Consider the following 27,535-nt stretch of genomic DNA (forward strand, 5'->3'; position numbering starts at 1 on the left):
AGGGGCCTTGGAGGTCTTCTAGTCCAACCCCCTGCTCAAGCAGGAGACCCTAGATCATCTCAGACAAATGGCTGGCCGGTCAATAAAATAAAACTGCCAGCGGTGGGGCACCCAAGTCCTTCCACTGATTAATTGTTCCAACTGTCTGGAGGTTTCTCCTTAGTTCTAGGTTGGATCTCCCCTCGATTAGTTTCCATCAGTCGCTTCTTCTCCAAAAGATCTTGGATTCCTTCAAAATATTGTCTTTTGCTTCCCAGGAAAGGCAATTCAATAAGGGCGCCTTTAGGAGGTGGTTGGGGTCACCCTCCACCTTGCCAGGGTCTTTCCCCAGAAATCTTCCATCTTCTGGAAGGGGAAATTAAGCAGGGCGGTTCACTGGGATGGAAAACTCAGAAAGCTTCAGGGTTAGAAACTGGCCTTCATCTGGACGGGCAACCTGGATCTCCCCTGCTCCCAAGGGGCTGTCAAAAACACACTTCTCAGAAGGCAAAATCACTGGTAATGCAGACGGCCTCCCCCACTGAGAAGGAAGCCAGGCACGTAAATATTCAGGACAGGGGTATCTAACCAAGGCAGCCTTCAGACTGGGGGACTTCAACCCCCAGAATTAAGCCCACCTGTCTTAAAGTTGCCAAGCTTGGAAACCTCCGGTTTAGGATTTGTTTTGTTTTTTTAAAGACATTGACAAAAATATCCCAATTAGTATCAACGTGTAGATAAATGGTATATTAAATACCATTGAGATATATTTAAAAATGGATCTGATTGTATTTTTAAATGGACCCTCCCCCACCCCCACCCCTCCGCAAACCTCAGTGGCAAAAGAAAATGCCAAGGATTAGAACCGAAGAGATTTTTAAATATCCTAAAAGAGTTTCTGTCAGCTCTAAAGAACCGAGAGTGACAGGTGACGCTCCTTCTGAGCAGTTTATTTCCATTTGCCTACAGACAGAATCTTGCCAGACGAAAGCAACCATCTGCAATGACCACAGACGCCCTCTGTGAATGGCTAGGGAAGGGATGTCCTCAGCCTCTTCCTGCCCACCAGGCATTTCAAGGCCTGCTGCCTCTTTGTCCTCTGGGAGGGAGACCCTCCTGGGACCCCAAACTAAATTCTACCACAGTTTTTCAACAACTGGACATGGGTGATAATGTTTGTTGCTGCAGCTGAGTTGGGAAGTAAGAACACTGAGTGGATCTCCGGCTTTATCTCAAAGGCACAGCAGTGACTGGCCCAAGCCTGGCAGATGTGGAACCACAGAGCAGCGCCCTCCCCAGGGATCAAAAGTTCACTGATCTTGCTTTGTTTTCTCCCAAGTCATCCGGCCAGTTAAGATCCTGGCCTCTCAACAGCCGCCAAGTTCCCTTACCTGCGTCCGCAGCAATTCTTCCTGCAGCTGATCGACCTTTTCTTTATCAGAAACCTGCAACGGCAAAGGGACACAGAAGGCACGGTGGGCATTTCGGATGCCACCTAGGCCTATTTCGTGGGATAAAAATTGATTTAGCCTTTTCGTTGTTTAAACCTTTGTTAGATTGAGGAGTCCCGCAGGAGTGGGTGGCTATGCAAGCTGAAATTATAAATAAAATCCAGGTGCAAACGATCCTGAACTTTAAGAGTCATTGTTTTACAAGAACAATTTGGTCAAATCGGACAGCTTGGACTCGAAAGGAAACTCATCCCTGCAGCATTTTGCTATACTTACCCAGGTGCCTTATTTCTAAAAGCAGCTGTGGATTTATTAGCAGTGCACTTGAGAAAGCTACTAACCTCGGGAACCGTACTTTTCTAAATGAAAATACCTTTTAAGTATGCACTAATAATACGGCTAATTCCATCCATCCCTGCTCAAAAATTAAAAAATCTGCTGAGCTATCAATAAAGAGGTTTCTAAAAATGATACTCACTAGGCTTTGGTTTTACAATTTGGGGAAAACATTTGCTTTATATTCATTAATATCTCTTCCATGCACTTCACACCATTGGTTGCGCTTCAGAAAGCTTCAACTAGGCACAGCTCCACCGCGTTTTAACAGGGGCTATTCAAAGGTTCAAAGTAACTAGTGGTCTAAACTTAAAGAGGAAGAAAAAAATGTTCTTTCCTTCTTTATACGGTGCATCAGAACGGTGCTCTGTCCCTCCTGTGTGCACAGAGCCTGCAGCCATCCAACAGGCAGAGCCTCTCCATCTGAATGCTTTCAGCTGCCACCAGCCCAAAAGCAGCCCTGGGCAGCAGCTGCCGGAGGGGCGATGGCCCACCAGCACCAGGGAGAGTTGGGTGAAGGACGCAGTGAAGGCAATGCAGCCGGTCTGTTCTCACCTGAGCCTCTCTTACACTCCAAAGCGGTGTGCAGATTTTACAGCATGGCTGAGAAGCACCCAGAATAATCACCCGGCTGTGCAAAAGGTTTTCTGCTTTCTGCACCTCCTGCTTCTCCAGGACAATACAATGGCAGAGTTGGAAGGGACCTTGGAGGTCTTCTAGTCCAACCCCTCGCCTAGGCAGGAAACCCTATACCGTTCCAGACAAATGGCTATCCAGCATCTTTGAACCATCTTTGAATCATTGAACTCTTGGCCAATTCTAATCTCTTTTTCTTTGCTTCATGAACAATCAGCCATGTGCAAGGAATCAGAAAAAAAAGCACCTCCTTTATTTAAACATGTGACTGAAGATGTTCTCTTCTGTCAAGCAAGAGCCCTCTGCTCAAAGGCAGGAGTGCCCTACCGTTTTAAGACTTGGGGACTCCAACTCCCAGAATTCCCCAGGCACGCCGTCAGCCCTTGAATCACCCTCTGTCTGTCAGCTGGAGGCTCACAACTGAACTTGAACGGATGGCCACCTCCAGCCATGGAGGACTCACAGCCTCTGGAGGCAGGTCCACGGCTGCATGGCTGGTGGGGGATTCTGGGAGTTGGAAGTCCACAAAGTCTTGAGGTTGCCAAGGTCGGACACTCCTTGGCCTAAGACCGAAGGGCAGGCGGATGGGAAAGACCCTGAGAACAGACCAGGAGGGCTTCGCCACAGCCGCTTCTCCCACGGCTGCTCCCTTGCACACGGGAGCCACGCTTTGGTCTGATCCACTCTTAAGGCCATCTCCGTGGTGGCCACCCATTAGAGCTCAGTCCTGAGCCCCGTGCTGACAAAGAAAGGAGGACTCCACGTGCCGATGGGCCGGAAGCAGAGCCAGACGAAAGAGCTCCGTGCCACTCAGCCCAGGGGAAAGAGGGCAGCCGTCTTCCAAGTACCCGAGCAGCTCCTTGGAGGACAGGAGTCACCGTCTGCCTCTGCAGCGGGAGGACAGGAGCCGGCGCTCCAGGCTGCCAGAGGAAGAAGCAGGGCTGCTGCAGCAGAGCCACCCCTGGGTGATGCCCTGAAGGGACCTGGGCAAATCCTACGACTAGGGAAGCCCTCTCGAGTGGAGGGAGTCCCATCCGGCCTCTTCTCCACAAGGGAAAGAAAGCCGAGGGGAGCCAAGCAGCCCACAGCCTTCCACCCTCTCCTAGAGCAGGGAAGGGGTGGGACGGCCCCTGGGTTGATCCATTGGTCCACCGGGGGAGATTTCTGGGCTACAACAAAAGGCAAGGCAATGGTGACCTTTACGGCCTGCATGTGGAATAGAAGATCCGGCTAGCCCAGTGTTTCTCAACCTTGGCCACTTGAAGATGTCTGGACTTCAAGTCCCAGAATTCCCCAGCCAGCATTTGCTGGCTGGGGAATTCTGGGAGTTGAAGTCCAGACATCTTCAAGTGGCCAAGGTTGAGAAACACTGGGCTAGACCCTCTTCCTGGGCTCACCCAAAGCAGATTAAGGCAATAATCGCCATCCAGGACTAAAGTGCAAATTAATAACTGTGCAGCCGTTAAAAGCCCTGGGAGAGTGGACCATTCGAAGGAGTCTCTATCCTTTGTCCAAGTGGATGACGGGGTCTTTCCTGGAGGGAAAGACCCCACCGCCTCCTCCAAGGGACCATGGCAGCCCTTCCCTGCCGCCTCTCTGACCGCCTCAACAGCCTGGACGGTGAAGTGCAGGCTGGGCTTCAACGGGGGGGTCTCGGAGTCCATTTGAGATCCAGAACCTTTTGGGCCACCACCTCCCTTGGGGCCTCTCCAGCTGCCTGGCCCCTTTCCTCTGTCGTTCCCCCCCGGAGTCCCCTCGTCAGAAACTCTCCGGTCTGGAAGAACCTTTGGAATCCAGAGGCTCTACAGTGGGCGGGGTCTGAAGTCCGGGGGTGACCCCCGAAAAAGAGGCTTTCCCTTCTCACGGCTGATCTCCAGTGAGCCCAGCCAGACAGGAGGCCACCAGCACAGCTCCCCCTGCCCCCAAAAGGTGGTAGGAAAAGCGAGGAGGAGCCGGGGGGGGGGGATTTCCCCAGGGAAACGAACGCCCCTCTGGGGAGAATTAAAAAGGCAGGAGTCCCGAATGAACCAACGGGCCAGGAGCGCCCGAGAGCAGAAAGCCACCACCAGAGCTCAGTCACTGCCAAGGGTCTGATTGGGTGGGAGCGAGGGGGCGGGCGGGTGGGGAGGAGAGCAGGAGCCCCCCCCCTCCAAGGCTGCCTGGTCTATCTGAGTGCCGTCACCTTGCGCTTCTGCTGGGAGGAGGAGGAGGAGGAGGAGCCCGGCCCAAATTGGTCAGCGGCCCTGCGGACATCCTCTTCGTGCTGCTGGATTTGCTGCTGCAAGAGAATGAGCTCGCCCAGGAGGCCCTGCCGCACACGGGGGGAGGGGGGGTGAAGAGGGGGAGGAGGAGAAAAAAATGGAGGTGAGGGGGGCAATGATGTTAAACCAAAAGGTGCAACACAAACACAGGGCAGTGCGCGCGCACACACACACACGCACACGGCGGAGGAGGAGGAGCTGAACGTGAAAGGAGGGAAGGGAGGATCCTCCTTCTAATGGACGGCCAGCAGAAGCCGAGCGCACCCATGCGGCACCAACCAGCAGGGAAAGGGGGAACCTCTGGAGAGTCCAAGCATGGAATTCCTCCGGGGAACATTTGGGAGCATTGTGGAGAAAGAACCCAATCAGGAAGGCCTCCCCGTCAGGCCACAGGTGGACAACGCAACTCCTGCACAACTGACACAAATACAATACAGCTTCCAGTTGTTGTCCGAGGGCCCTTCGTCAGCCGCTTTCCAGCTGAGGCTCCCAGGGGCACAAAGCAGCCGCAGCCCCAGGGAAGCTTTGGACGCCCCTCTTGCGGGGGGGGGGGGGAGAAGGAGGAGGAGCTGCTGAATGACCTCCAGCCGTCCCTGGGGCTCTCAGAGGCCTCTGCACCAGAGACAGGGCTCTTGGGGAGCATCCTTGGGGCCCAAGGCAGACAAAACCTCCTCCATTGGGGGAGGTGAGGTTAACTAGGGAGGGTCAGGAAGGCCTCCCCCCCCACCTCCAGGGCAGCAAGAGAAAGGGGGTCTGGAGGAAGGCAGAGTTGGCCCCTCCAGCCTCCAAGGCTCCTTTTCTCCACTTCTGCCTGTCCATGATAGACGGGAGACCCCCCCCCCTTCCTTTGCAATTCCAACCAGGGGCCTCTGCTCCAAGCGGGGAGGGAGGAGGTCTCACTGCAGAGGAACTCCCCCTTGTCAAAAGCCTCTTTCCACTGAGTGCCGCCCCCCCCAAGACGTTTCTCTTTATGGTCTCAGTCCAGCCCTGCTTGTTTTGGGGGGAGGTGGGGGGGGTCTGCAACATACACCCAGTGGCTGAAGCACAGTGAGCAGCGTGACAAGTGAGGTGGCCTCCTTTCCGGGTTCGCCCCCCTCCCCTTCAGAGCCCCTCTGCTGATGCTCCCAGGACGGGAGACCCCAGGCCCCTCTGCCACAAAGGAAAGACCCCCAATGCAGCACCCAGGGACAGCGCCTGAGAGGGGGGGGGCTGCTTCACCCCCTTCCTCTTCTGCTGATGGAATCGGGGCCTTCTTTGGTTCGGGGGGGGGGCTTCACTTTCCTGCCCCCTTTGAGGGTCTGCTCAAGAGAACCCCAGCCTTGCACAGGGCTTTGCTTGGGTCCTGGTGAAAGAGGACAGGCAGCCCCCAACCCAGCTCAGAGAGCCCCATGGAGCCCTCCTCTCAACCCCCTTCAGCTACGGGGATTCCCCTTTCTCAGAAGGGCAGAAGCGCAGCATCTCCCGAAGGACCATGAAATCACGGGCGGTGGGATTTCCTCCTGCAACTGAAGGCAGGAGAAGAGGCCTCCCCTCCCCCCATTTGATCTCCCAGCACCAACCCTGGAAGTAGCTTTGGCTGACGGGGCCCCCTCCCCCTCCCCCCAATCACGCAGGGGGCTGCCCTGGGGAAGCCACGCCAGAGGGGAGGGGGGAGCGGGGGGCTCTAAGAGGGGCTTCCCAGCTTACCCCACAGAATCTTGGGGTATCCACCTTCTGCTAGCAGCCCTGGGCAAGATGGGGGGTGGTGTCCTCCTCCCTCTCCAGCAAAACCTTTGGGCACCAGATTCCTTGCCAAGCCGGCCCGGGGCCTCTGCCCAGCACTGCAGCGGGCGCTGTTGCCGCACGGCCAGGGGGCATCCTGTCTCCCCCCCCCAAGGCAGCATCCTAAGCACCTGATGGGAGGGTGAGAGGCGAAAGGAGGGCAGCCCCCTCAGACCAGGAGCTTCACCTCTGCCGGAAGCCCCTTCCTGCCCCTCAAAGCCACGGGCACTCCTGGTCTCTGGCAGACCCTTCGCAACGGCCCCGACTCTGCGTGACTGTCCAACAGGGAAAGTACGGAGGGGTCCTGGGGGCTCCCTGAGTTTGGCTGTTTCCTTGCAGGTGTTTCATTACCCAAACTAGGAAACACCATCAATGCTCCCTTGCAACCCCCCTTCCCTTCTAGCACAGATGGTGTTGCCTAGACAGGTCGTGAAAGGCCTGCAAGAAGACCTCCAAACCCAGAGAGCACCAAGGAGCCCCCGTTTCAACCGGAGCTACGGAGGTTCTCCTTTATTGAGGCACAATATTAGCCCACTGAATCTCCTCCGCCTGGTCTGGCCAGCCCAAGAGCTGGGGCACATCTGGGACCCCAGAGGGAGGGGCTGTGTGAACCACACCCAATACCCCCCTCTCCCTCTTGACTTCCAGCAGCCTTTTCCGGGGTTCCCTTCGGCTTCCACCTGAAGTAAAAGCACCGGGGGAGTAAATGCCATGAAAGGGAACCCCCCATCCCGGCCGTTCCTTCCTCATCCTCGGGGCTCCTTCCTGAGCCACCCCCCAGGGAGCCCACCGGCCCAGGCTCCACCCGCCCCATCACCTGCCCCTCAAGACCCCCAGAGCAAGAAGAGGAACTGGGGTGGAGGCCAACGCCAGGATTTCCTGCCAGTCCTCAAGGGTTTCCCCGCCATTGATTAATGCAGGGAAAAATGTGGAGAGCAATCCAAACTTTCCCCTTCTAAGGATTGTAAACAATTGTTATTTCGTTCAATTCCATGTTGAAGTCTGGGCACCCATTGCAAAGAAACTTGAAATTACGCAAGGAAATGCGTTTGTTGCCTGATTAGGAACGACTCCTCGGCAATATTTGTCTGGCGGCTCCTTTTGGCCACCCAACCCCTGGTTGAGGAAGTCCCTGCGCTGGGAGGCCCTGAAAGGCAGAGCCCCTCCTGGGCAGCCTAGGCTTTTGCCGAGTCTCTCTCTCTCCCCCCCCCCCCCCCCAGAATTGGCTCTGGGCCTTCCCAGCTCACCTTCCTGTGCTGCTTGTCACTCTCGCCTCCCTGGTCGGTGGCTCTGAAGGCCGAGTCTCCCGGAGAACCTAGGAAGGGAGAGAAAGGAAGGGCCCCCGTAATGCACCAGCCAGTTTCAGAAGGACCCAGAGAAGCCGCACCATTCCTGCTCCACATTCACTCCGCCCACCCGCCCGTCTGCTCCTTCCCTTCCTTCCTCCCTCCCTCCCTCCCTCCCTTCCTTCCTTCCTTCCTCCCTCCCTCCCTCCCTCCCGGGGCCAGCAACCTGCCTGGGCCCTGCTCAGCAGACTGACCATACTGGGGGTTGGGGTGGGGTGGGGGAAGCTCTTCTGCAGTGGGGGTGGGGGGCTCCTTTGAGAAAGGCAATCCTGGCAGTTTCCTTTTACCAGCCTCTGCAGGGGACCCTGGGACTTCCCTCATGCGTTATTTGCCATCCCCCCCGTTTTGGAATGTCCCGATGGGGCAGAGCCCAACACAAACTTCCTCCAGGCAGTCGGTAAGGAGCAGGGCACTGCAGTGCGGCCACATCCGCTGTCCCTGGACTCCCCCTCCGGCCAAGGAAAAGGCTGGGCCGGGCAGAGGCTGCGGAGATGGCAGTGCTGCCCTCCTGCCCCATTCCATTAGGTCCCTCTGGCTGGACCCTTTGGGACCCTCTTTCCAAGCCCCGGGGCAGCCGCCTGAGAGTGGGCCGGGCAGCACATAAGCGCAATCAATAGACAAAATCAAACCCAAAGGGGGAAGAGGTCCAAGGGCTGCTGGGGCAACGGACAGAGTGGGGAGGCTCTGCTGCCAGAGGGGGATTGGGAAAGAGGCACCTTTGCACAGCCAGCGAGGCCACCGGTTTTGACTTTATCAGAGCCGAGTTGGGTTCGCAGCTGTTACACAAAAGGCTCTTGCGGTGCGATGCCCATTTCCCTCATCCGACTATGTGGAAAGAGCCATTGCTTAAGAACGGTAATAAAGCAATTAGCAGCAATTGCAAAACTCTGATTAATAATCTAGAAATGTATTAAGCGAGTCTGGTTTATCTCTTTCCAGCTGGCTTAAAGGTAGAGGGGCAGACTCTTTTGAGAAGGAGCAGAGCTGCCTCGAGCCATTCCAGGTGGAAGGCATGGAGGAAGTGACCATTCACCCACTCACTCACTCACTTTTTATATCTTACATTTCGGAGCCCCCTCCAACCTCCCTTATCTCTTGGCTGTGGAGATTCTCAGCCATCCAGGTCCCATCCAGGGTTTTTTCCCCAGGAGGCAACTGGACTTTCTTGTTTTTCCGTGAAGACTTTTCGCTTCGTCTCCCAGAAGCTTCTTCAGCTCTGGCCGGATGCCTCCTGGATGAGAAGGAAAACGTCTTCAAAGAAAAACAAGAGAGCCCAGTTGCCTCTTGGGACTCCCTTCAGGTGCTTTTTCAAAAGGTTTTGCTCCTCATCCAAGAAGCTTCATCGGTTCTGAGGGCGGGGGTGGTGGTGGAAGGATCTGCACCATCAAAACCCATGAAGCTTCTTGGATAAGGAGCGAAAAGTCTTCTTCCTCCTCAAGGAAAACAGGGGGCCTCTTGGAAAAGCACCTTTGAGCTGGAAGACTGAGAATCTCTAGAGATGTTTATTCCACCTGTACTCTGCCAATTCTGTTTCTGCCCCCCTGGGACAGAGGGGGAGAAAAGGGGGGTCCTGGGGAGAACAGGAGGAGGCGAGGAAGCTGCAGGAGGGAAGCCGGGAAGGGGTCATCAGGAAGGTTAGCTTGGCAAAGCGGCCGAAAGAACTAGGAAAGGGTTTGCTAGAGTAGGAAGGGTGGAGAGACACAGGCAGGCAGGCAGCCTTGCTCAGTTCCCAAAATCCTCCCTGAGGCTGCAGCTTATTTCAGAGCCAGCCGAGGTGGGAAAAATGCTCTGTTTGTGCCACCGGAGCTCCTGGGGTGGGGAGAGGGGACGGTCTTCGGGTACAGCTGATGCCCCGTTCCGTTGGCTAAATGAAGCCACTGAACAATGGGCCAGCTTGCCTCCCATGGCTGGAGGTTTTCAAAAGCTGTTTGTCCCAGGTGGTAGAAGGACTCCAGCCTTGGGCAGGGGGCTGGACTAGGAGACCTCGGAGGTCCCTTCCGGCCCTTGGATTCTCTGGTTCTAAGGCCGAAGGCAAAACCCTGGCTGGGATGGTGCAAGGAAGGTGAAGCTGGCTTTCCCACCTGGCCTCCCCGGGACTGAAAAGGCCAAAAGGAGAGCGGAAGTTCAGCCCAACCTCTCCCCAACCCCTGGCCCCCCCTCCGAGCTTACGTAAAGGATCCTGCTTTTCAGTAACATATTGGTACTGAACTGAATAAAAGGCAGAAATCCACTAACAAGGAACCAGGGAACTGAGCCTCAGCCGATTTATTTCACATAGGTTCACACACACAAATTGAGGGATCATCAGAGGGACGTTCTCTGGCATTATCGATGCGCCAGGAATGCACATTTTACTTACCTGCCACTGTTTTGTTTCTTGCAGCTTGAATGGAAAAAAAGGGTGAGAGCTATCACAAAATTCCTTTTCCCAAAAGTACTTTTTCCTGACTTTTCTTGCTTTCTTCCCTTTGAAAACGTTTCACTTCTCAACCAAGAAGCTTCATCAGTTCTGGATGAAGAGTAAAACGTTTTCAAGGAAAAAAACCAAGAAAGTCCAGCTGTTTTTCGAAAAAAAGTTTTGGGCCGACCATGACCTGGGTGATGGAGAATTTCCATACACCAGATTCCCTTTTCCAATTTTCTTTCCCTTAATTACATGGTTTTATTGTAGCGCTTAAAACTGGTAATCCATTGAATCACTGCAGTGAATGTATTGAAGATCTAAAAGATTCTAAAATGTTCCTTTCTATACAACTCCAGAAAAGCTACCTACCGTACTAAAGGTACTTCGAAGGAAACATGGGAAACGTAGTTTTATCATGCCCGAGAGACATGTAAAAAAGCCAGATCATTCTGGATTGAAATACCTAGGCCGATACAAAGAATTTCAAAGACTTCGATTCAACTGAGTCCACAGCTTTTCTTCTTGGGGCTAATGGAGCTAGAAAAGGGTCACGGGAGGGAAAGCGGAGGAAGAGGATGGAACTAGAAGATAGCAAAATTAACTTGTTACCTTTATTAGTGACTAGGAACCTCATATGGACTTTTTTCTTTAAAAAAAAGGAATTTGTGATTTATGGGTCTGATTATTGGGAAGAGCAGCTTACGAAAAAAGGAACTTATGATGCAATTTTAATATAAATGCATTTATAGCCGGTGTCAAAAAGAACAGAAGCCGCTTCTTCAACTTCTATTTCCCCCCCTATGTATGGGATTTTTTGCATTTTGCTGTTAATAACATTTCTTTTAAAAATGATTTGTATTTTTCACTGATTGTTTTATATATGTGATGTTTTATAAGATATAAATTTGTTTGATATTGTTATACTGCATTGTTGTACACTGTCCAGAATTGCTTTTCGGGAGACGGGTAATCATGTGAATTTGATTAATATTTATTTTTTCTTTCTTAATTATTTACTACTTTTATTTACTTTGTTTTCTAATATTGGCATTGCTTTTATTTTGTTTAAAAAATCTCCAATAAAAATATAGCAAAAGATGCTAAATCAGTGTTTCTCAACCTTGGCCACTTGAAGATGTCTGGACTTCAACTCCCAGAATTCCCCAGCCAGCATTCGCTGGCTGGGGAATTCTGGGAGTTGAAGTCCAGACATCTTCAAGTGGCCAAGGTTGAGAAACACTGTCCTAAACACTGTTTCTAAGCAGAGGTCACTCAGCTAATCCAGTAGCATTGCCCTGGTGCGACCTTTGCCCAAAGACAGAGGAATTGGGTTGGGGGATCAAGAGAGTGAGACGGGGGGGGGGGGGGCAGGGACGAGGTGGTTCATAGACTCTGGGGTCTCCTGAAGTGTGAAGCGAATGCTGCTTTCCCTTCCCCAGATCACATGCACAGCTGAAGGAAAAAAAACGCTCTGGGAAGATCAGGAAGCAAATGAAATACTTTCTGTCTGGACTGAGAAAGGCTGCCACTGGGGATGGAGGCTCTTATCGGCCTTCTGGAAGATAATGCAGCAATTAAAGGAAACAATGAAAAAGGCCTTATCTCTTATCTGGTCCTGTCCGTTTGTGGAGCAATTTAGCACTAATTATCTTGTGCTTAGTAATGGTGACATTACAGCTATCTGGAGTACTTTCTGGGCAAAAAGCAAAATAAGTGGGCCACTCCATTCCACTCAGGTATATTCTCACCTGCCTCAGGTAAATGGCAGCCCCATTTTATAGGCCAAAGGGACCAGGGAGCCGGTCAGAGTCTCCACCAGAGTCCCTTCTGCATGCCTTCTTCCTGGGGTGCCCTGCAGCAGGGGCCCCCAACCCCCTGGTCCATGGCCTGCTGGGAACCGAGCCACGCAGGCAGTGGCTGCGCACGTGAAACCGCCCCCTTCCCCCAGCTGCTGCTCCAGGGAGCCGGAAAGGTTGGGTGACGCTGCCCTACAGACCTAAGGGACAAAATAGGGGCTCGATGTGGCTGTGTTGATATGTGTGATTATCTCTCTTATGAACAAGGGCGTCCATGGACTTAGGAGGCAGGTGGAAGGGGGTCCAGGAGAGGCTGGCTTTAAAGCTGAAGCCTCGAGAAAGCCTCGGCAGCTGCACAGAAGGCAGCTTATAGTCTCTCGGTGGATGTGGGGGGACCTCCAGGGAGGCTGGAGGGAGGTGTTAAGAGGGGCCCTAGCCTGGGGCCCTCGCAGACTGGCCTGGCCTCCCCCAGAACCCCTGAAGCCTCGTCTGACCGTCAGTCAGGAGAGATTCTCGTAACACGGGTGACTAGCAATAAACCTTCTTCTTGGAACAATTCATGAGTGGCTCAGGTTATTTGTGTCTCACAACGCAAATGCGCACAGGATGTTGTTTCCTCCTGGAGAGTGAAAGGGAGCTGCCCCCAGAGCAGCAGCGTTGAGAATGGCTCAGGCTGATGGGCCCCTGCTTGGCCTTCCCTGGGCCACTGGGATCTATCAATCGGGACAGATGCATTGCTTGGAATTGTGAAATCCTTCGCACATTCTTGCACAAGGAGGTGTGATCTTATCAGGACGGAATTGGATTAGCAAGCTCTGCTCCTGAACACTGGCTCCGTTTATGCAGGAGGAATGGCTTCCTGAGACCAAGGATAAAAGGGCCTTGGTCCAATGGAAATCACTCGGTCTGCCTATAGACTCTTCCTAAGAGTTCCCCAGGACTAGCTTGGAGAATCAGAATCAGAACAGAGCTGGAAGGGACCTTGGAGGTCTTCTAGTCCAGCCTCCTGCTCAAGCAGGAGATCCTATACCATTTGAGACAAAAGCTGTCCAGTTTATTCTCAAACCCACAACTTCCCTTCCACTGGTTAATTGTTCTCATTGTCAGGAAGTTTCTCCTTCGCCCCAGGTTGCTTCCCTCCTTGATTAGTTTCCATCCATTGCTTCCATCCTTGCTTTCTGGTGCTTTGGAGAAAAGGTTGACACACACACCCTCTTCTCTGGCGCAGCCCCTCAAACACTGGAATATGTTCTCAGGAGATGACCTAGGGCTGCCACATCAGGCTGGACGGCTCCCCTTTTTCCTCCCTGCCCCCCTCCCCCATCTCTCCCTGGAGTCTCTTGCCAGCCGGGCTGGATTCCCTTAACGCAGGAGTCTCCACACTTGGCAACTTTAAGACTTGTGGACCAACTCCCAGAATTTCCCTGTCAGCATGGCTGGCTGAGGAATTCTGGGAGTTGAAGTCTGCAAGTCTTAAAGTTGCCAAGTTTGGAGACTCCTGCCTTAAAGCCCCTGGTGGATTTCGGTTATAGGTCTGTAAAGCAGCTGGGATATCAGGGCATGGGATTAATTGGGGGTCCCACCCACAAATACAATCCAGGAATTAAGGCAAATTGTAAGGGAACCCTCCCTGCAGGGCTGACGCTCCGAACCAGGCAGCTGGTGGGGGTAGAAGTTGCCCCTTCTGCCTTGCCCTGCCCTAGGCGTCTCTGCTGCTTTTCCCTTCCCCACCCACTGGGTGAAGCTGGCCCAGCTTAAGTCCCGTTCCCAGCAGGACCCCCAGTTGGGAGGCTGGCAAAGGAGGCTCAGCCCAGCATCACCCACCCTGCCTGTGTCCCCCTTCTGGAGGTGGCTGGGGCAGCCTGGGCGAAGGTGCCCTCTGCCTGCCCCAGGCTGACTTGGGAGGAAGTCCGGGGGCAACCCAGACACAGCCATGTCTGAGAGGCTGCCTTGATTGGCACACGGTGGCGTAATTCAAGCTCCTGGCGTCCACCTTTCAACCCCACAGGGCTGGGGGCCCCACTGCCTTCCTTACAACCATGCTGGGGTCTTCACTCTGCCAGAGACGCCTCTCTGGGAATGCAGGAGCATTGCTGTAGGCGGTCTTAATGTGGCCATATTAACAGATAGGCACGGTACGGTTTCCGTCATACGATCAAATAAACAAAAGAAATAAATCAAATACAATGTGAGCAAAATGAATAATAGGGAGGATGACAGCCTGGCCTTGAGAAATGTGAATCGTTCACACGGTGAAGACCACCCAGGACTCTGAAAGGGGAAGAAAGGGGAGACGGAGCTGCAGAGGAAGGGAATCTGGCAGAGGATCGGGGGGGGGGGCACTCCAAGCACCAATGAACCGTCAGCAGATCCGGAAGGGCCGTTCCCAGTGCCAGTAGCTGCTCCCCAGGGCAGAAATGAGGCCAGGCATCAGAAGGGGGCTGGGGGGGGGGGGGAGAGAAGGATTCCTCCAGAGAAGAGGCAGGAATAATCCAAAAGGCTCCTTGGCTTCAACCACAGAGTGGGGCGGAGGGGGGTAAAAAACGGGGCACGGCTTGAGAAGACCAAAGTCCGGATCCTGGGACAGGGGCCATTGGGGGCCAAATCGGGGTGGGTGGGTTTTGGTTTTGGCCCCAAGAATTAGAAATCGATTCACCCCTCCATGAGCGAACAAGGTGATTAAACATTATTATATTGTGTTTTAAAATAGTCTTAACTGAAAATCAGAGAATTTGATAATGATATTCAATATTCCAATAATGAAATGACAAAAAAATAGTAATTTCTGCATCATTTGTAATTTAAACCTACATTCACATCTGAAAAGTATGAGTATTTGAGATGGCAACAGTGAACATCTGCATATTTTAAACTATATAGTATTATGTGATATAATATCTGCCCAGATTCTCCATGATTAATGGGACATTTTATAAAATAAACGCTTTCAGCAACTGCAGGCTTGCAATTTACATTTCACCAAATTCACCAAAATGGCTTTCCTTGTTGCTATTTATCTGAATGGAAAGAGGGCCCTTGAATATTATTTCAAGATAAAATGTACTGACCTTCCCCTTCTGCTTCACTGGTCATTTTGAGTGGTTATGGGGGCAAATTAAAATCAATGAAATAATTTTTTTTTCCAAAAGGCCCTGAATTTTCAGGCATTGATTTTTCACTTTTTCTTAAAAACTGTTTTCTACAACTGAGAAACTCAACTGATACCATCAGGGAAAGGCAATTCTATTAGCCTGACTGGGGATCACCAAGACTAGATCTCAAGAATTCCCAAGTTTGAAGAATTTCTAATAAAAGAATCCACCTCAACCGAGCCACGGTCTCCGATTGCTGCAGTTTATTTGTCATCACAGTTTTTGAAAAAGGGAGGAATATTTAAATGAGAGTAAAGAAAAGTGCATTTTACACACCTAACAAGAGTAGATCAGAAGCTCCTATGACTTCATTAACCAAATTGTGACCTGTGAGAAACCAGCAGAAGGAGGGGAAGAAAATTATAAACACTACAAATGGCAAAGGAGAGGCAATAGCACCTGGGAGGACCGACAACAAGGGCCACACAGACACAACCACAACTTCCTCAGAGACGGCACACCAAGAGGTATCGACAAGGGGAAGAAGGAGGGTCCACGAAGGGAAAAAGGGGCCGGTCCAATTTCCAAAATTGGAAGTTCATAGGAGGGTCTCATCTACTGGCCCTGAATTTCTGAACATCCTTTCAGAACTTGAGACTCTGAAAATCTGAATTTCCTCACCACACATCCGGTCCCCCACCCTAAATACCCCCCCCTCTGCAACACCAGGGCATTGGAGATTTCCCCCCATCCAGCTGCTGCCTTCTCTTCCGCCCCCCCCCACTTCCCACAATCACATCTGCTGACCGGCATGGTTAGGCCAATGCTCAATGCGGCCTCCATAGAGAGCGCCCTCACTGAGGAAGAGGAAGGTGCAGAATCAGGGCAGGGATTAACCTCCCGGGGGGGGGGGGGAGTGCATTAGGGGCAGCCTCACAGCAAAAACCGAGACGAAACCTCTGGGCCTGTGACCTGAAAGAGCCCAACGTGGCACAATTGTTAAGGGCAGCTTTGCAGGCAAACTCTGCCCATGGCTGGGAGTTCGATTCTGACCGGCTCGAGGTTGACTCAGCCTTCCGCCCTTCCGAGGTTGGTAAAATGAGGGCCCAGACGGTTGGGGGAAAGATGCAAAACATTGTGAATTGCCCAGTGAGTGCTGAAAAGCACTGTGGTACATAGGTCTCAATGCCACTGCTAGTGCTAACAGATGCCCATCAACATCATTATCATCAGGAGCCACAGTGGCGCAGTGCTGAGAGTGCAGCACTGCAGGCTATTTCTGCTGACTGACGGCTGCCTGCAATTGGGCTGTTTGAATCTCACCAGGCTCAAGGTTGACTCAGCCTTCCAACCTTCCGTAAAATGAGGACCCAGATGGTTGGGGGGCAATAGGCTGACTCTGCAAACCGCTTGGAGTGGGCTGTAAAAGCCCTGGGAAGCGGTATATATGTCTAAGGGCTACTGCTCTCTCCTCCTGGAGACTAACCTTCTCTGGACAGGTGGCCTCTCCCAGGCAGGACCCTCTTCCTGGGCTGTCTGGGCCTCAAGAGAGCTGGGGGATCCAGCAGTGGGGCTGTTTGCAGGGGAGATCAGGCCCTCCTGTTTTCCACAAGGCCTACGATGCTCACCCCTTAACCCACCCGCCCGCAGAGTTTCAGATTCATGGGGTTAAGAAATGCAAAACGATTCCCTTTCCAGCTTCTCCTTCCACGTCGCTCCGCTTGGGGATCAAACAGTTCCCTTACCAGGTGTGAAGAAGCCGGACAAGGAGCTGAAGCTCTCGCTGATCTTGTGGAAGTCGGGCATCAGCTTGGCCAGCTCCTCGGAATCTGGAAGAGCCTTTTTAAGTTTCTCTAGGAACAAGGAAGACGGGAAAAGGAGTCAACTCCAGATTTGTAATTAAAAAAAAAAGTTTTGCCTCCGTTTAACCTGTTGCATTTTGCAGAGCGTTTCAGGCAGTGACACTATGAAATCTGACTGGGTCTCCCCCTGCCAGCCAAGGGGGCCTTCGGTCTCCACCCTCAAAGGGCCACCAGCACCAGCCAGTCTGAGCTCTCAGGACGCCCAGAATGAACGGCTCATTTGTACCCCGGATGGCCCCTACACACACACACACACACACACACACACACACCCCTAAGACTTCTACCCGTGGGAGGGCAGGGCAGGTCACGCACTTTGCCACAAGATCACTGCTGGGGGTGGGGTGGGGTGGGGGGACCTGACGGCCTCACCTCCAGCTGGAGACAAGAGCCCAGCATTTCCCCCAAAGACCAGCTGGACCCAGGCAGGCCCGGAGCTCTTGCGAACGGGGCAGCTGAGGCCCTGGAAGGATTCGATTCCGCTGCCACCCACGGAGGGCTGCTGTTGGCAGAGAGAGGCTAAGGGCAGCCGCCTCTTTTATGATGAGAATTGGGGGAAGGGGGGGAATGGGAAATCCCGTTCTTGTTATACGTCACCTATGTAAAGGTCGGCCCAACAGCGAGATGCAAATTTAATCATCCATAAATAATATTAATACAAGTCCTCGTCTTAACACAGTTCATTTAGGGAGCGGTTCAAAGTTACGACGACATGGGAACATGTGACTTAGGGGCATTTCCTGCAGTCGCTGCTTTTGCAGCCTCCCCCTGATCACGTGATCAAAATTCAGACGCTTGGCACCTGGTTCATGTTTATGACGGTTTGCCGTCTCCCGGGGTCACGTGACCCCCCCTTTGCGACCTTCTGACAAGCAAAGTCCAGGGGGAAGCCAGGTGCACTTAACAACCGTGATACTAATTTAACAACTGCAGTTATTCACTTAACAGCCGTGGCAGGAAAGGTCATAAAGTGGAGCAAAACTCAACTTAACAAATGCCTTGCTTAACAACAGAAATTTTGGACTCAATTGTGGTCGTAAGTGTGGGACTATCTGTATACAAGTCAGTCTACAACAGTGTTTCTCAACCTTGGCAACTTGAAGATGTCCGGACTTCAACTCCCAGAATTCCCCAGCCAGCGAATGCTGGCTGGGGAATTCTGGGAGTTGAAGTCCGGACATCTTCAAGTTGTCAAGGTTGAGAAACACTGGTCTACAATTTTTAAAAAAAGCAAATTTATAAAACGTTACAGCAAAATAAAATCAAAATCTAGTAAAACTATCAGTGGAGCAGCATGTTTTCTCCTCCCTCTCGAAGTTATTTCTTTTTTATTGCCTTCACTAGAACAAAATGCTAATAAAAATCTTAAAGTAAAATGTTGAGAAAGAAGATAACATTTCTATAAGCAGCTGAGATAAAAGTGAAAATAATCCACTGAAATGATTTTTTAAAATCCTAATGCTCCCGTTTCTTATTTTTTTAAAGTAATTTTAGTCTTGGTTTAGGCTTATTTATTATGTACCATATTTTTCGGAGTATAAGACACACCTTTTCCCCTCAAAAAAGAGGCTGAAAATCTGGGTGCATCTTATACACTGAATGCAGCATTTTTTGCCTTCCGCCCCCTTCACCAAAATGACCATGCAGAGCCTTTAGGAGGCTTCCAGCCATTTTTTGCTCTATTTTGCCCCGCCAGCCTCCAGGAGCACTCTATAAGCTTCCTAAAGGCTATCCATGCCCTTTTTGGGGGGCAAAAACAGGCTCATTTTAGCAAAAAACAGGCTGTTTTTTCTCATTTTTGCCCCTCTCCCAAGAGCACTCTAAAAGCCTCTTAAGGGCTATTCATGCCCTTTTTTGGAAAAAAATGAAGCAATTTTCACAAAAAATGGGCCATTTTGGGGAGGTTTGCAGAGTGCAAAAACTTTTTTTTTAAAAAATTGCCTCTTGAAAACCTTGGTGCGTCTTATACTCTGAAAAACACGCCATTTGTTGGCTTGACAATGATACCTGATTTACTCAGCCTGTTGAATAGGATAGTAATAAATAAAGTACAGGAAGAAAGAGAGAGAATGCAGCGGTTGTGCAGCAGCACCAGGCCAAAACCTGCGTGGCTCTGAAGTGGTGTTCCAGCCAAGAAAAGATTCTCCCTGAATGGAAAAGAGCTTAAATGTCTTGTGTGCGTTACCAACAAGACAGAAGAGGATATAAACCGGGAACGTTATCCTCCACGCCTCCTTTGCCACAGAGCCCAAAACGAGCAGCGGAACGGGGGAAATATGTGGATCGCTCAGATTTCCTCTGAATTCCGTGCACTGCCCAGAGCCACAAGTGAGGCAGGCTGTATAAAGTCCATAAGCAAACTTTTCTGAAACGAAGAACTGAATTCTAAAGAAAACAAGGGTGGCAATGCTGTGTGTACCCCAGATTAGCCCCACAGCAACCATGGAGGACCCAAGAGATGGGATCGGCCAGGGGCGACAGGAAAATGAAGCACCAACCGAAGTCGATGTACTCGTCCATTTCCCAAAGGAAGTCGGGAACGATCCATTTGTATTCGCTGAGGTCCGGCAAGGAATCCTTCCACTGGTTGTAGGTCTAGAAGAGGCCGGAAAAAGGAAATCAGGTTTCTGCATCCATAACACAAAGTCTTGAAAAAGCACAGGTAGTCCTCGACTTACAACACTTCATTTAGTGACCAAAGTTACAACGTCACTGAAAAAAGTGACCTGGGACCATGTTTCACAGTTACGACCTTTGCAGCATCCCCGTGACAGTCACGTCATCAAAATCCCGATGCTTGGCAACTGGCCCATACTTGTGACCACTGCCGTGTCCCAAGGTCACGTGATCCCCTTTAGTGACCGTCTGACAAGCAAAGTCAATGGGGAAAACAGATCCACTTAACAACCACGTAACTAACTTATCTACTGCAGTGATTCGCTTAACAACTGTGGCAAGAAAGGTCGTAAAATGGGGCAAAACTCATTTAACAAACGTCTGACTTAACAACAGAGATTTTGGGCTGAATTGCGGTTGTAAGCTGAGGACTACCCACCTTCCAGAAAACCCAGCCCTGATCAACTGACGAGGGAATAAATCCACTGATTTAAGTTAACATCTGAACGTGTCTTTGAGACTGGAAAGGTGGCACAGCAGCACCGGGGCGGCAGAGGCAGACCGAGGTGGCTGGCAGGACGGCATCCGAGGTGGCCGCCTTCTGGCTATCAAATCGCCACCCCCGAGACCCCCCCCCACCCCCCCTAAATTAGTTTACTGAGCCCAATTAGTCGCCTGAGAAATGGCTGCTGATGAAAGGCAGACGGTGGCTTTTGTTTCTCCAATCGTTCTCTTCCGCCCGTCTTGCCAAGAGGGGGACTTAGGTGGCTCACAACCAAGCAGAGCTTTTGGACAAAGGGATGATCTACCAGGCCAAGGGTCAAGCCCACATCCAGGCCGTGTTCGACTTACGACCGTAAAGGACTACAGAATTTCCATCGTATTTGATGAAGGTCCTATATGTCACCCATGTGACTGGAGGTGATTTTAGGACTTTTTTGCAGTGGTTATTAAATCAACAGTGTGGTGGTTAGGTGAATGCAGTGGTCGTTAAGCAAATCAATTTATTCCTGTGGGCATTTTTTGCCAGAAACCAGCAAAAACCAGTGGTAAATCTCAGCCACGTGACCACAGGAGGGCCATAGAGGTTGCCAAATGCGGTCACATGACCACAGGGGCACACGTAGTTTTGGGCAGGTCTGTCGTTAATTTCAAATGGTTGCTAAGTGACTCGTTGTTAAGCGAGGACTACCTGTCCTACATGAAGCAGCCTGCGTAGAAAGAGCTCCCTTCCCATCCTGATGGGTGGCCTTCAAACCTTACAAAGGCCGACTGGGGACTTTTGCTCCGACTCCCCCACCTGAGTCCAGGTTGAGGAGGAGGAGGAGGACTTGGGGCGGGGACCCATCCTCCTGGGCTGCCGTTCTGCCAGACTTCAGAACCTAATTGGAATCTAATTACAGTGGCCATTCAGAACTGGGTAAAGGCTTATTATAGCTGTCAGGGCATCCCTAAGGAGCTTAGGATATGCCAGGCTTAACCTCTCTTTAACAGGAGGAAAACCCATCACTAAGAAAATCAAACCCACAGGGATATATGTCAGAGGGTAGGAGACTTAGCAAGGGTATTTTGAAACACAGCCACTCCTTGTTTAGCAAACTACCTTGGTCAGCGACCGTTCACAAATACAACGGAAATGAAAAAAATCACTTTCCAACCAAAGCTTGCCAATAATTAAGCCCTGTGACGAGAGATTAAAGGACCTGGATGTGTTTAGCGCTGAGAACAGAAGATGGAGGGGACGGAACGTGATAATATTGACAAGATTCACACAGAGGTCAGGGAATCGTGGGATTGGAATGGAGCCAAAGGATAATCTAATATTGCTTGTTATTTTATGAAAAATGAACGATTATTTTAAAATGCCCTGTGCCCATCAAGGAAGACAAACATTTGCTGGAGCTTGCTTTAAAAAGTGTTCATGTTGCCACAGATCTTACGGGCATGAAGAAAAACCCAAACCAGCTTGAGCAAGATTGATGACGAATTTATTTTATATTGCAAACTTCTGAATTAAAGGTATCCGGAGACAAAAAACTGGGACTGACCCAGGACAAGGTGGGGCTTTAGCTATAGACACATAGTCAGAATGAATAGCTGCCAAACAGAGACTGGTTTTCATAATGTGACTTAAACTGGTGAGGATTTTCTTTTTGATGTCAGGAAATGATTTATTTACACAGGTAACCCTCAACTTGCAGCCACAATTGAGCCCAGAATTTCCGTTGTTAAGTGAGACATTTGTTAAACGAGCTGTGCCTCATTTTACAACCTAGACCCGCCACAGTAGTTAAATGAATCACTGCAGCTGATGAATCAGTAACCTGCTTGTAAATTGACTCTGCCTTCCGCATGGACTTTGCTTATCAGAAAGCCGCAAAATGGGATCACGTGACCCCAGGACACAGCAAAGGTCATAAATGTGAAGCAGCTGCCAAGCACCTGAATTTGGATCATGTGATCTTGGGGAGGCTGCAAAGGTGGCCACTGTCAAAAACCATCAGAAGTCACATTTTTCAGTGCCGCTGTCACTAAACGGACTGTTGTAAGTGGAGGACTACCTGTACGGAATCGACGTTGCTGTTCTTGAAGAGAAAGGTTTAATTCTTGGAATCCTTTTCTTTGCAAAAGACAATCCACCGGGATACCTGCGTAACCCCGCTTGGCCTACAAGCGAATCTAAAAGGTCCTCCGGAAGCAGAGAGCCACTCGCCCGCCCTCCCCGTTCCGTTATGGGAAAGGCTACCCAGGCCACCCGCCTCTCCACCACCAGCCGCCCCCGAGGACGCAGAGCGAGTACCTTTTGGGCTGTGTAGCCGCCCCCCACGGCGGAGCCCAGCACGAGGTAGCGCAGCCGCAGCAGCCGGGAGGCCACCCGAGCGACCCAAAAGTTCCTGGAGGGCTGGCGGCCCAACTGTGCAAGCAGCAGCCTGGAGTTGCGCAAGGGAAGGCGACCGAGGGTGGAGTACTGCGCTGCCCACGTCCGCGACCGAAGTCTGGGCAGCTTGGAAATGGGAGGGCAGGAATGATGAGCTTTCCGTGAAATAGGATGCAGTTTCTGCAGCGGCAGCTTCCCTCTCGCTCTGAGGCTCCCATTGGCCAAGTTCTGACAGGCAGCGCTAGAAGGCAGGAAACACGGAATTATTCAAGCAGGATTCTTGCTTCCTCAGAGTCTCGAGTACCAGCAGTTCAAAGTCACCGAATGTGAACATTTCCTGTGGAGTTTCTGCAGTCCCCCCACCCCACCCACCATCAACAGCTATTTCCCCGGAGGCCATGGGAAATCTTCAGAGGATGACTCAGGCATCCAGGTTGAGGGGAACTCAAAAAAGTAGCTGCAGGCAGCCCGTAAGAGTCCCTGAGAGACTTTTGGGGCTTTTTTAAAAAAAGCACCAAATCTGTGCTGCAACCAACTACTTGAGAGACCGCCTGCTGCCAATTACCTCCCACAGACCCGTTAGATCGCACAGGGTTGGCCTCCTCCGGGTTCCGTCTACCAGCCAATGCCATCTGGCTACCACCCGGGGAAGGGCCTTCTCTGTTGCAGCTCCGGCCCTTTGGAATGAACTCCCCGCGGAGATCCGGACCCTCGCCTCTCTCCAGGTCTTCCGGAAAGCCGTTAAAACCTGGTTGTGCCGGCAGGCCTGGGGTTGATGAGTTCCCCTCCCCTCTCGAATCGTGTGGCTGTATGACTCTTGTGTATTTTAATTATATGTATTGTGTTTGTATCCCCTTTCCCCTTTGGAATTGTTCGCCGCCCTGAGTCCGGCATACAAATAAATTAAATCTTAAATCTTAAATCTAACCATCCTCTGCTTCCTTTTTGGGGAGCAAAGTTGTGGTTAGAGGTCTCACAAAACCATCCCACATAGAGACTGTGCCTCCCTACTGTCCCCAGGATAACATTTCCTTGCATGCAGAAAGTACCACTCCCAAATCAATGGCGAATTAAAAAGAACACATTATTTCATAGTGATTCAATCTTAGCCTTCCACAACATGGATCCTTCCGTGTCTGTGGAGATTCTCAGTCGTCCAGGTCCCGATTGTCCCAAAGGAGCTTTTCAAAAGAAGTCCAGGGGCCTTTTGAAAAGCCCAGTCGGGATGGAGAGCCCTGGAATTTCTCAGCAGGTTCTCAAGGGAGAGACGTAGCCTAACAAACCTCCAAGGAATCTGGCTTGCAATGGTCACACGAGAGTCAGGAACTCAGCATGCTACAGTTCCCAAAGGGTCAGCTGCAGAGAGGCAGTGAAATAACTTCTCATTCTCATGTTTATAAACATACTGTAGATTTACAACTTTGCTAATTATAATGCCTGTGAAAGTGGGATTATGCACGCCACATTATTACATTATTACAAAAAGCCAAGGGGATCCAACATTAGGAGTGCTGGTCTCAACTCATGGTCTCCTGGGGCCTTATAACCACAACATCACCAGGTCTCTCTCTCTGTTTCCCACTGGGTCAGTGTCCCTGGGAGGGAGATTCACCTTGTATCTACAGAGGTTCTCCATCCTCCAAGGCCCTGGGGGCCCCAAAGGTGCTTTTTCCAAAAGGCAGAACTGGACTTTCGATTTCCCTCCATTGAAAACATTTTGCTTTTCATCCAAGAAGCTTCTTCAGTTCTGGATGGGAAGCGAAGCGTTTCCAAGGGAAACCCAGGTGCCTTTGGTACCAGCAGGGCCCGGATGACTGAGACAAGCATTAGATCCCCCTCCCTTCTTCCGGGGGGGGGGCTTCTCTTCCCCCTGTGTCCATGGGAGGGTCTCCATCCTCCTAGGCCCCCGGGGGGCCCAAAGGCGCTTCTTCCAAAGGGAATCTGGGCCGTCTTGGGGATTTTTGTTTCCCTGGAAAACGTTTCTCTTCCCATCCAAGGAGCTTCTCCCCTTCTTTCTTTCTTGGGGACGGCAGCTTTGGGACCTCGGTTCTCCAGGGCGTTTCCTTTCCTTTCCGCTATTAAATGGATTTCTTAGTGCTTCATAAACGTTTTGTGGGTGTTTAATTTGCTTAGCAGTGCAGATTCCATTCTTATCCTCCCTGCAACGGGCACCGCAGAGCCTCCTCCCCACCCGCCATGCCCTGACCATTCCCAGCAGGGAGGGCGATGGAGGAGGCGCCGCCGGGCCTGGGCGAGAGGCCGCCTCCCAGCTTCCCAAAAGGAGCCCCGGCCTCGCGTCTCCCGCGAGGCAACACCGGGGGGGGGCGGGGGGAGAAGTCCGTGCCTGGCAGCCTCGGAGGCGCCGCGGCTGAGCGGGGAGAGGAGGGACTGGGCGGCCGGAAGAAGAGCCGCTCCCGGTGCCCCCCGCCTGCCTCTCAGCCCCGCCGGGCACCAGGAACCGGGAGTCACGGCCCCGGCTCTCTGGAGGCGCCCCGCACTAACCAGGCCGCCGCCGCTGCCGCCGCCGAGCGGGCCCTCCACATCCTGCGCCGCCCGACCTGGCCGCTCCTTCGCCGCCGCCGCCGCCCGCCTCCTCGCCCTTCAGCCGCTTCCGCTTCCGGCCCGTCGGCCGAGCGTCCGCCGAAGCACTGCGCCTGCGCGCCAGGTTCCGGGCGGGGACGCGATTGGGCGGACGAGCCGCGCCGTAGACTCATGAAAGTTTAAGAGGGGCGGCGCTAAGCCGCTCCAATTCGGTCTCGGGTCCCTTGGTCGCCCCTGGCTCACTCCCGGCGCCCCCGGTTGCTGCCCCGAAGACCCTGCACAGAGAGGGGCTCCCCAAAGGATCTTCCTCGGTGCCCCTGCGATGCCCGAGCCCCGGCAGCCCTAGACCGCAGATGGGCCTTGCTCAAGCTCAGCAACTCTGGGATGGGTGGACTCCAGTTCCCAGAATCCCCTGCCAGCCCAGGTTGTCTTCAGTTGCCAGCCCCTCCCTCCCAGCCGCTCTGCCGCTTTTACCCATTCAGTGGCGCCACAGAGCCCAATTCTGGCATTCAAGGCATGAGACTGGGAAAGCTGGCAAGGGGGCTGCTCCTTTTGCCCCCAAGACCCCCACCGTCTCCCTCCCTCTGGAAGGCAAAGGAGGGCACTTTCTCTGCCAGCCCCAGAGGGCAGCCCCTGAAACCCCTGGAGTTTGTGATGCCCCCCTTCCCCGCCTCCATCCTGCCTGAAAAGTGGATCCACCTGTTAATAGTTGGTCCGAACATTTGTGCACCTTCAGTTTTGCCCCGGCTTTGTATTTGCCCTCTAAATTATTTAATAGAGTAGCAGAGTTGGAAAGGACCTTGGAGGTTCTCTGAGCAGGAGACTCTCTACCATTTCAGACAAATGGTTGTCCCATATCCTTCAAATCCTCCACAGATGGAGCACCCACAACTTCTGGAGGGAAGCCGTTTTGCTTGTTTCTTGCTTCTCCCCGTGGAAATCCAGTTGCTTCTCCTCCCACCCTCCCTCCCTCCAGGAATGGAAGACGTCTTGGAGGCAGGAGATGCCAGAGGGAGCTTTCTCCCAACTCTCCTCTCCTCTCGAAAGGACCTGAAGACAGTTTGCTCCATGGTGGTTAGGACACCAATACTTCTTTTACTTCCCTTCTGTGGGTCATGTGGGGTTTCCCCCCCCTCACTACCTCAGTTAAGAGCATCTTGACTTAGAGGTCTTCTAGTCCAGCCCCCTGCTCAAGCAGGAGACCCTCTACCATTTCAGGCAAGTGGCAGTCCACTCTCCTCTTGAGAACCTCCAGTGATGAAGAACCCACAACTTCTGGAGGCAATTTGTGGTGCCCACAAATAGTAAACAACCCTTCCCCCAATCCCACTGGATTGGGATTCCACACCTGTGAAAGCATCTGCTGCCTTCCTCCTTTCCTGCTCTGCAGAGGGTGAAGCTGAACCCCAGAAAAGCCCAGCTGTTTTGCTTCCTCTGTGAAGTGCCCCTCCTTTCAGGAGAGCCTCCAGTATTAGTTCAGGCGCACAAGGCCTCGTCCCTGGGTGGCTCCCTCTACCTAAGGAGGAGGCGGAGGGAAGGGTTGCTATGCTGACTTTTAGGCAATTAAAATAGATGTTTAAACGGAGTGGCTCCGTTGAGGAGACCTGAGAGAAAAGGCACATTGGGCAGCGCAGCCGTCCCTTGGCTGGTAGGCAGGGAGCCCCTGTTGGGGACTCCACCCGAAAGACCCCCAGTGATCGGCTGAGCACCTGCAGCGGAGCCAGCCGAGAGGGGCTCATCTGGGTCACCTGCTGCTTCTGCCTGGTTCTTGGCAAAGGAGCTTCTGGTTGCAGCAACGTCAGCTTTCCAGGGACCTTCCTGGGGTATCCCGGGAGCCCAGCTCAATTTGTGTTGGAATTTCTCTGAAAAGGGGCCCAGTGAGTTCCAAAGAGCCAGAAATAGTCCAGCACTTTCAGTTCAGGAAGCAGAAACATTTATTTCGCTGTGAATCACAGGCCCTGGATCCCCAGTTCTTTCTTTAAGGGCCAGCCTCTCCTCCCCACAGAGTTTCCTCCCTCCTTCCAGGATGCAAAGCAGGAGAGTGAAGGATTTGGGGGCAGGAAAAGGGGAGGGGGCGAGGAGGCACCTGCAGGCCTCCTCCGATCCAAGTGGCCTCTCTCCCACAACCAGTGGCCCACCTGGTGGCAGTCACACAACACCTGCCTTTGTCAGGAGACAACCCACCCCCCCAATACATCTCCTAATCTCTGCAGGCAGCCCTCCCCTCTGCCGGGCCTGGAACCTGCCTGGGCACGTGGACCCGCTGCTCTCCGGAGTGGCATCTCTGGGCGAGGAAAGGTGTTCTCACCTGGAGCTCCAGGGAGGAGCTGCCCCTCAGCAGCAGCAGGAGCCTGGCAGGAGGAAGGTGTGGCCCTGGAGGTCAGCCTGGTATATAAAGGGCCCCATCCCTGCTGTTGGGCCAGCAGTCTTGGGGGAATTTCCAGAAACCCATCAGGACCACTTTCCATGGGGGAGAAGCATGGCGGGAGCCACCGGGCCCTGCTCAACGAGGGAGAGGAGGCTGAAGTGGTGAGTCTCCCCCACATGCCCCTCTTTCTCCCACCCCCCGTTCCCTG

General features: G+C 52.4%; 1 protein-coding gene across 9 annotated transcripts in view; it reads right to left on the reverse strand.

Annotated features, from left to right (window-relative positions):
• OPA1 (OPA1 mitochondrial dynamin like GTPase) overlaps positions 1-25,037 on the reverse strand; it is a 48,970-nt gene extending 23,933 nt beyond the window's left edge. For 4 of the 9 annotated variants that reach the window (XM_087724990.1, XM_087724988.1, XM_087724987.1 and 1 more), the window contains exons 1-8: positions 24,921-25,037; positions 22,341-22,659; positions 19,423-19,519; positions 16,808-16,915; positions 15,399-15,449; positions 7,672-7,739; positions 4,585-4,710; positions 1,371-1,424 (exon numbers count right to left, since the gene is read on the reverse strand). In XM_087724990.1, the coding sequence (XP_087581116.1) occupies positions 1,371-1,424; positions 4,585-4,710; positions 7,672-7,739; positions 15,399-15,449; positions 16,808-16,915; positions 19,423-19,519; positions 22,341-22,659; positions 24,921-24,961 (864 nt within the window). In that variant the 5' untranslated portion in view covers positions 24,962-25,037. Of the gene's footprint in view, positions 1-1,370; positions 1,425-4,584; positions 4,711-7,671; positions 7,740-10,129; positions 10,154-15,398; positions 15,450-16,807; positions 16,916-19,422; positions 19,520-22,340; positions 22,660-24,920 lie in introns of all 9 variants that reach the window. The other 5 variants (XM_087724991.1, XM_087724992.1, XM_087724994.1 and 2 more) reach the window with 5 other exon arrangements.
• Positions 25,038-27,535: the final 2,498 nt, after the last annotated feature.

Source organism: Thamnophis sirtalis, unplaced genomic scaffold (assembly GCF_051295495.1).
Source record: "Thamnophis sirtalis isolate CommonGarterSnake01/CBP01778 unplaced genomic scaffold, rThaSir2_p1.2 scaffold_11, whole genome shotgun sequence".
Lineage (NCBI taxonomy): Eukaryota > Metazoa > Chordata > Lepidosauria > Squamata > Natricidae > Thamnophis > Thamnophis sirtalis.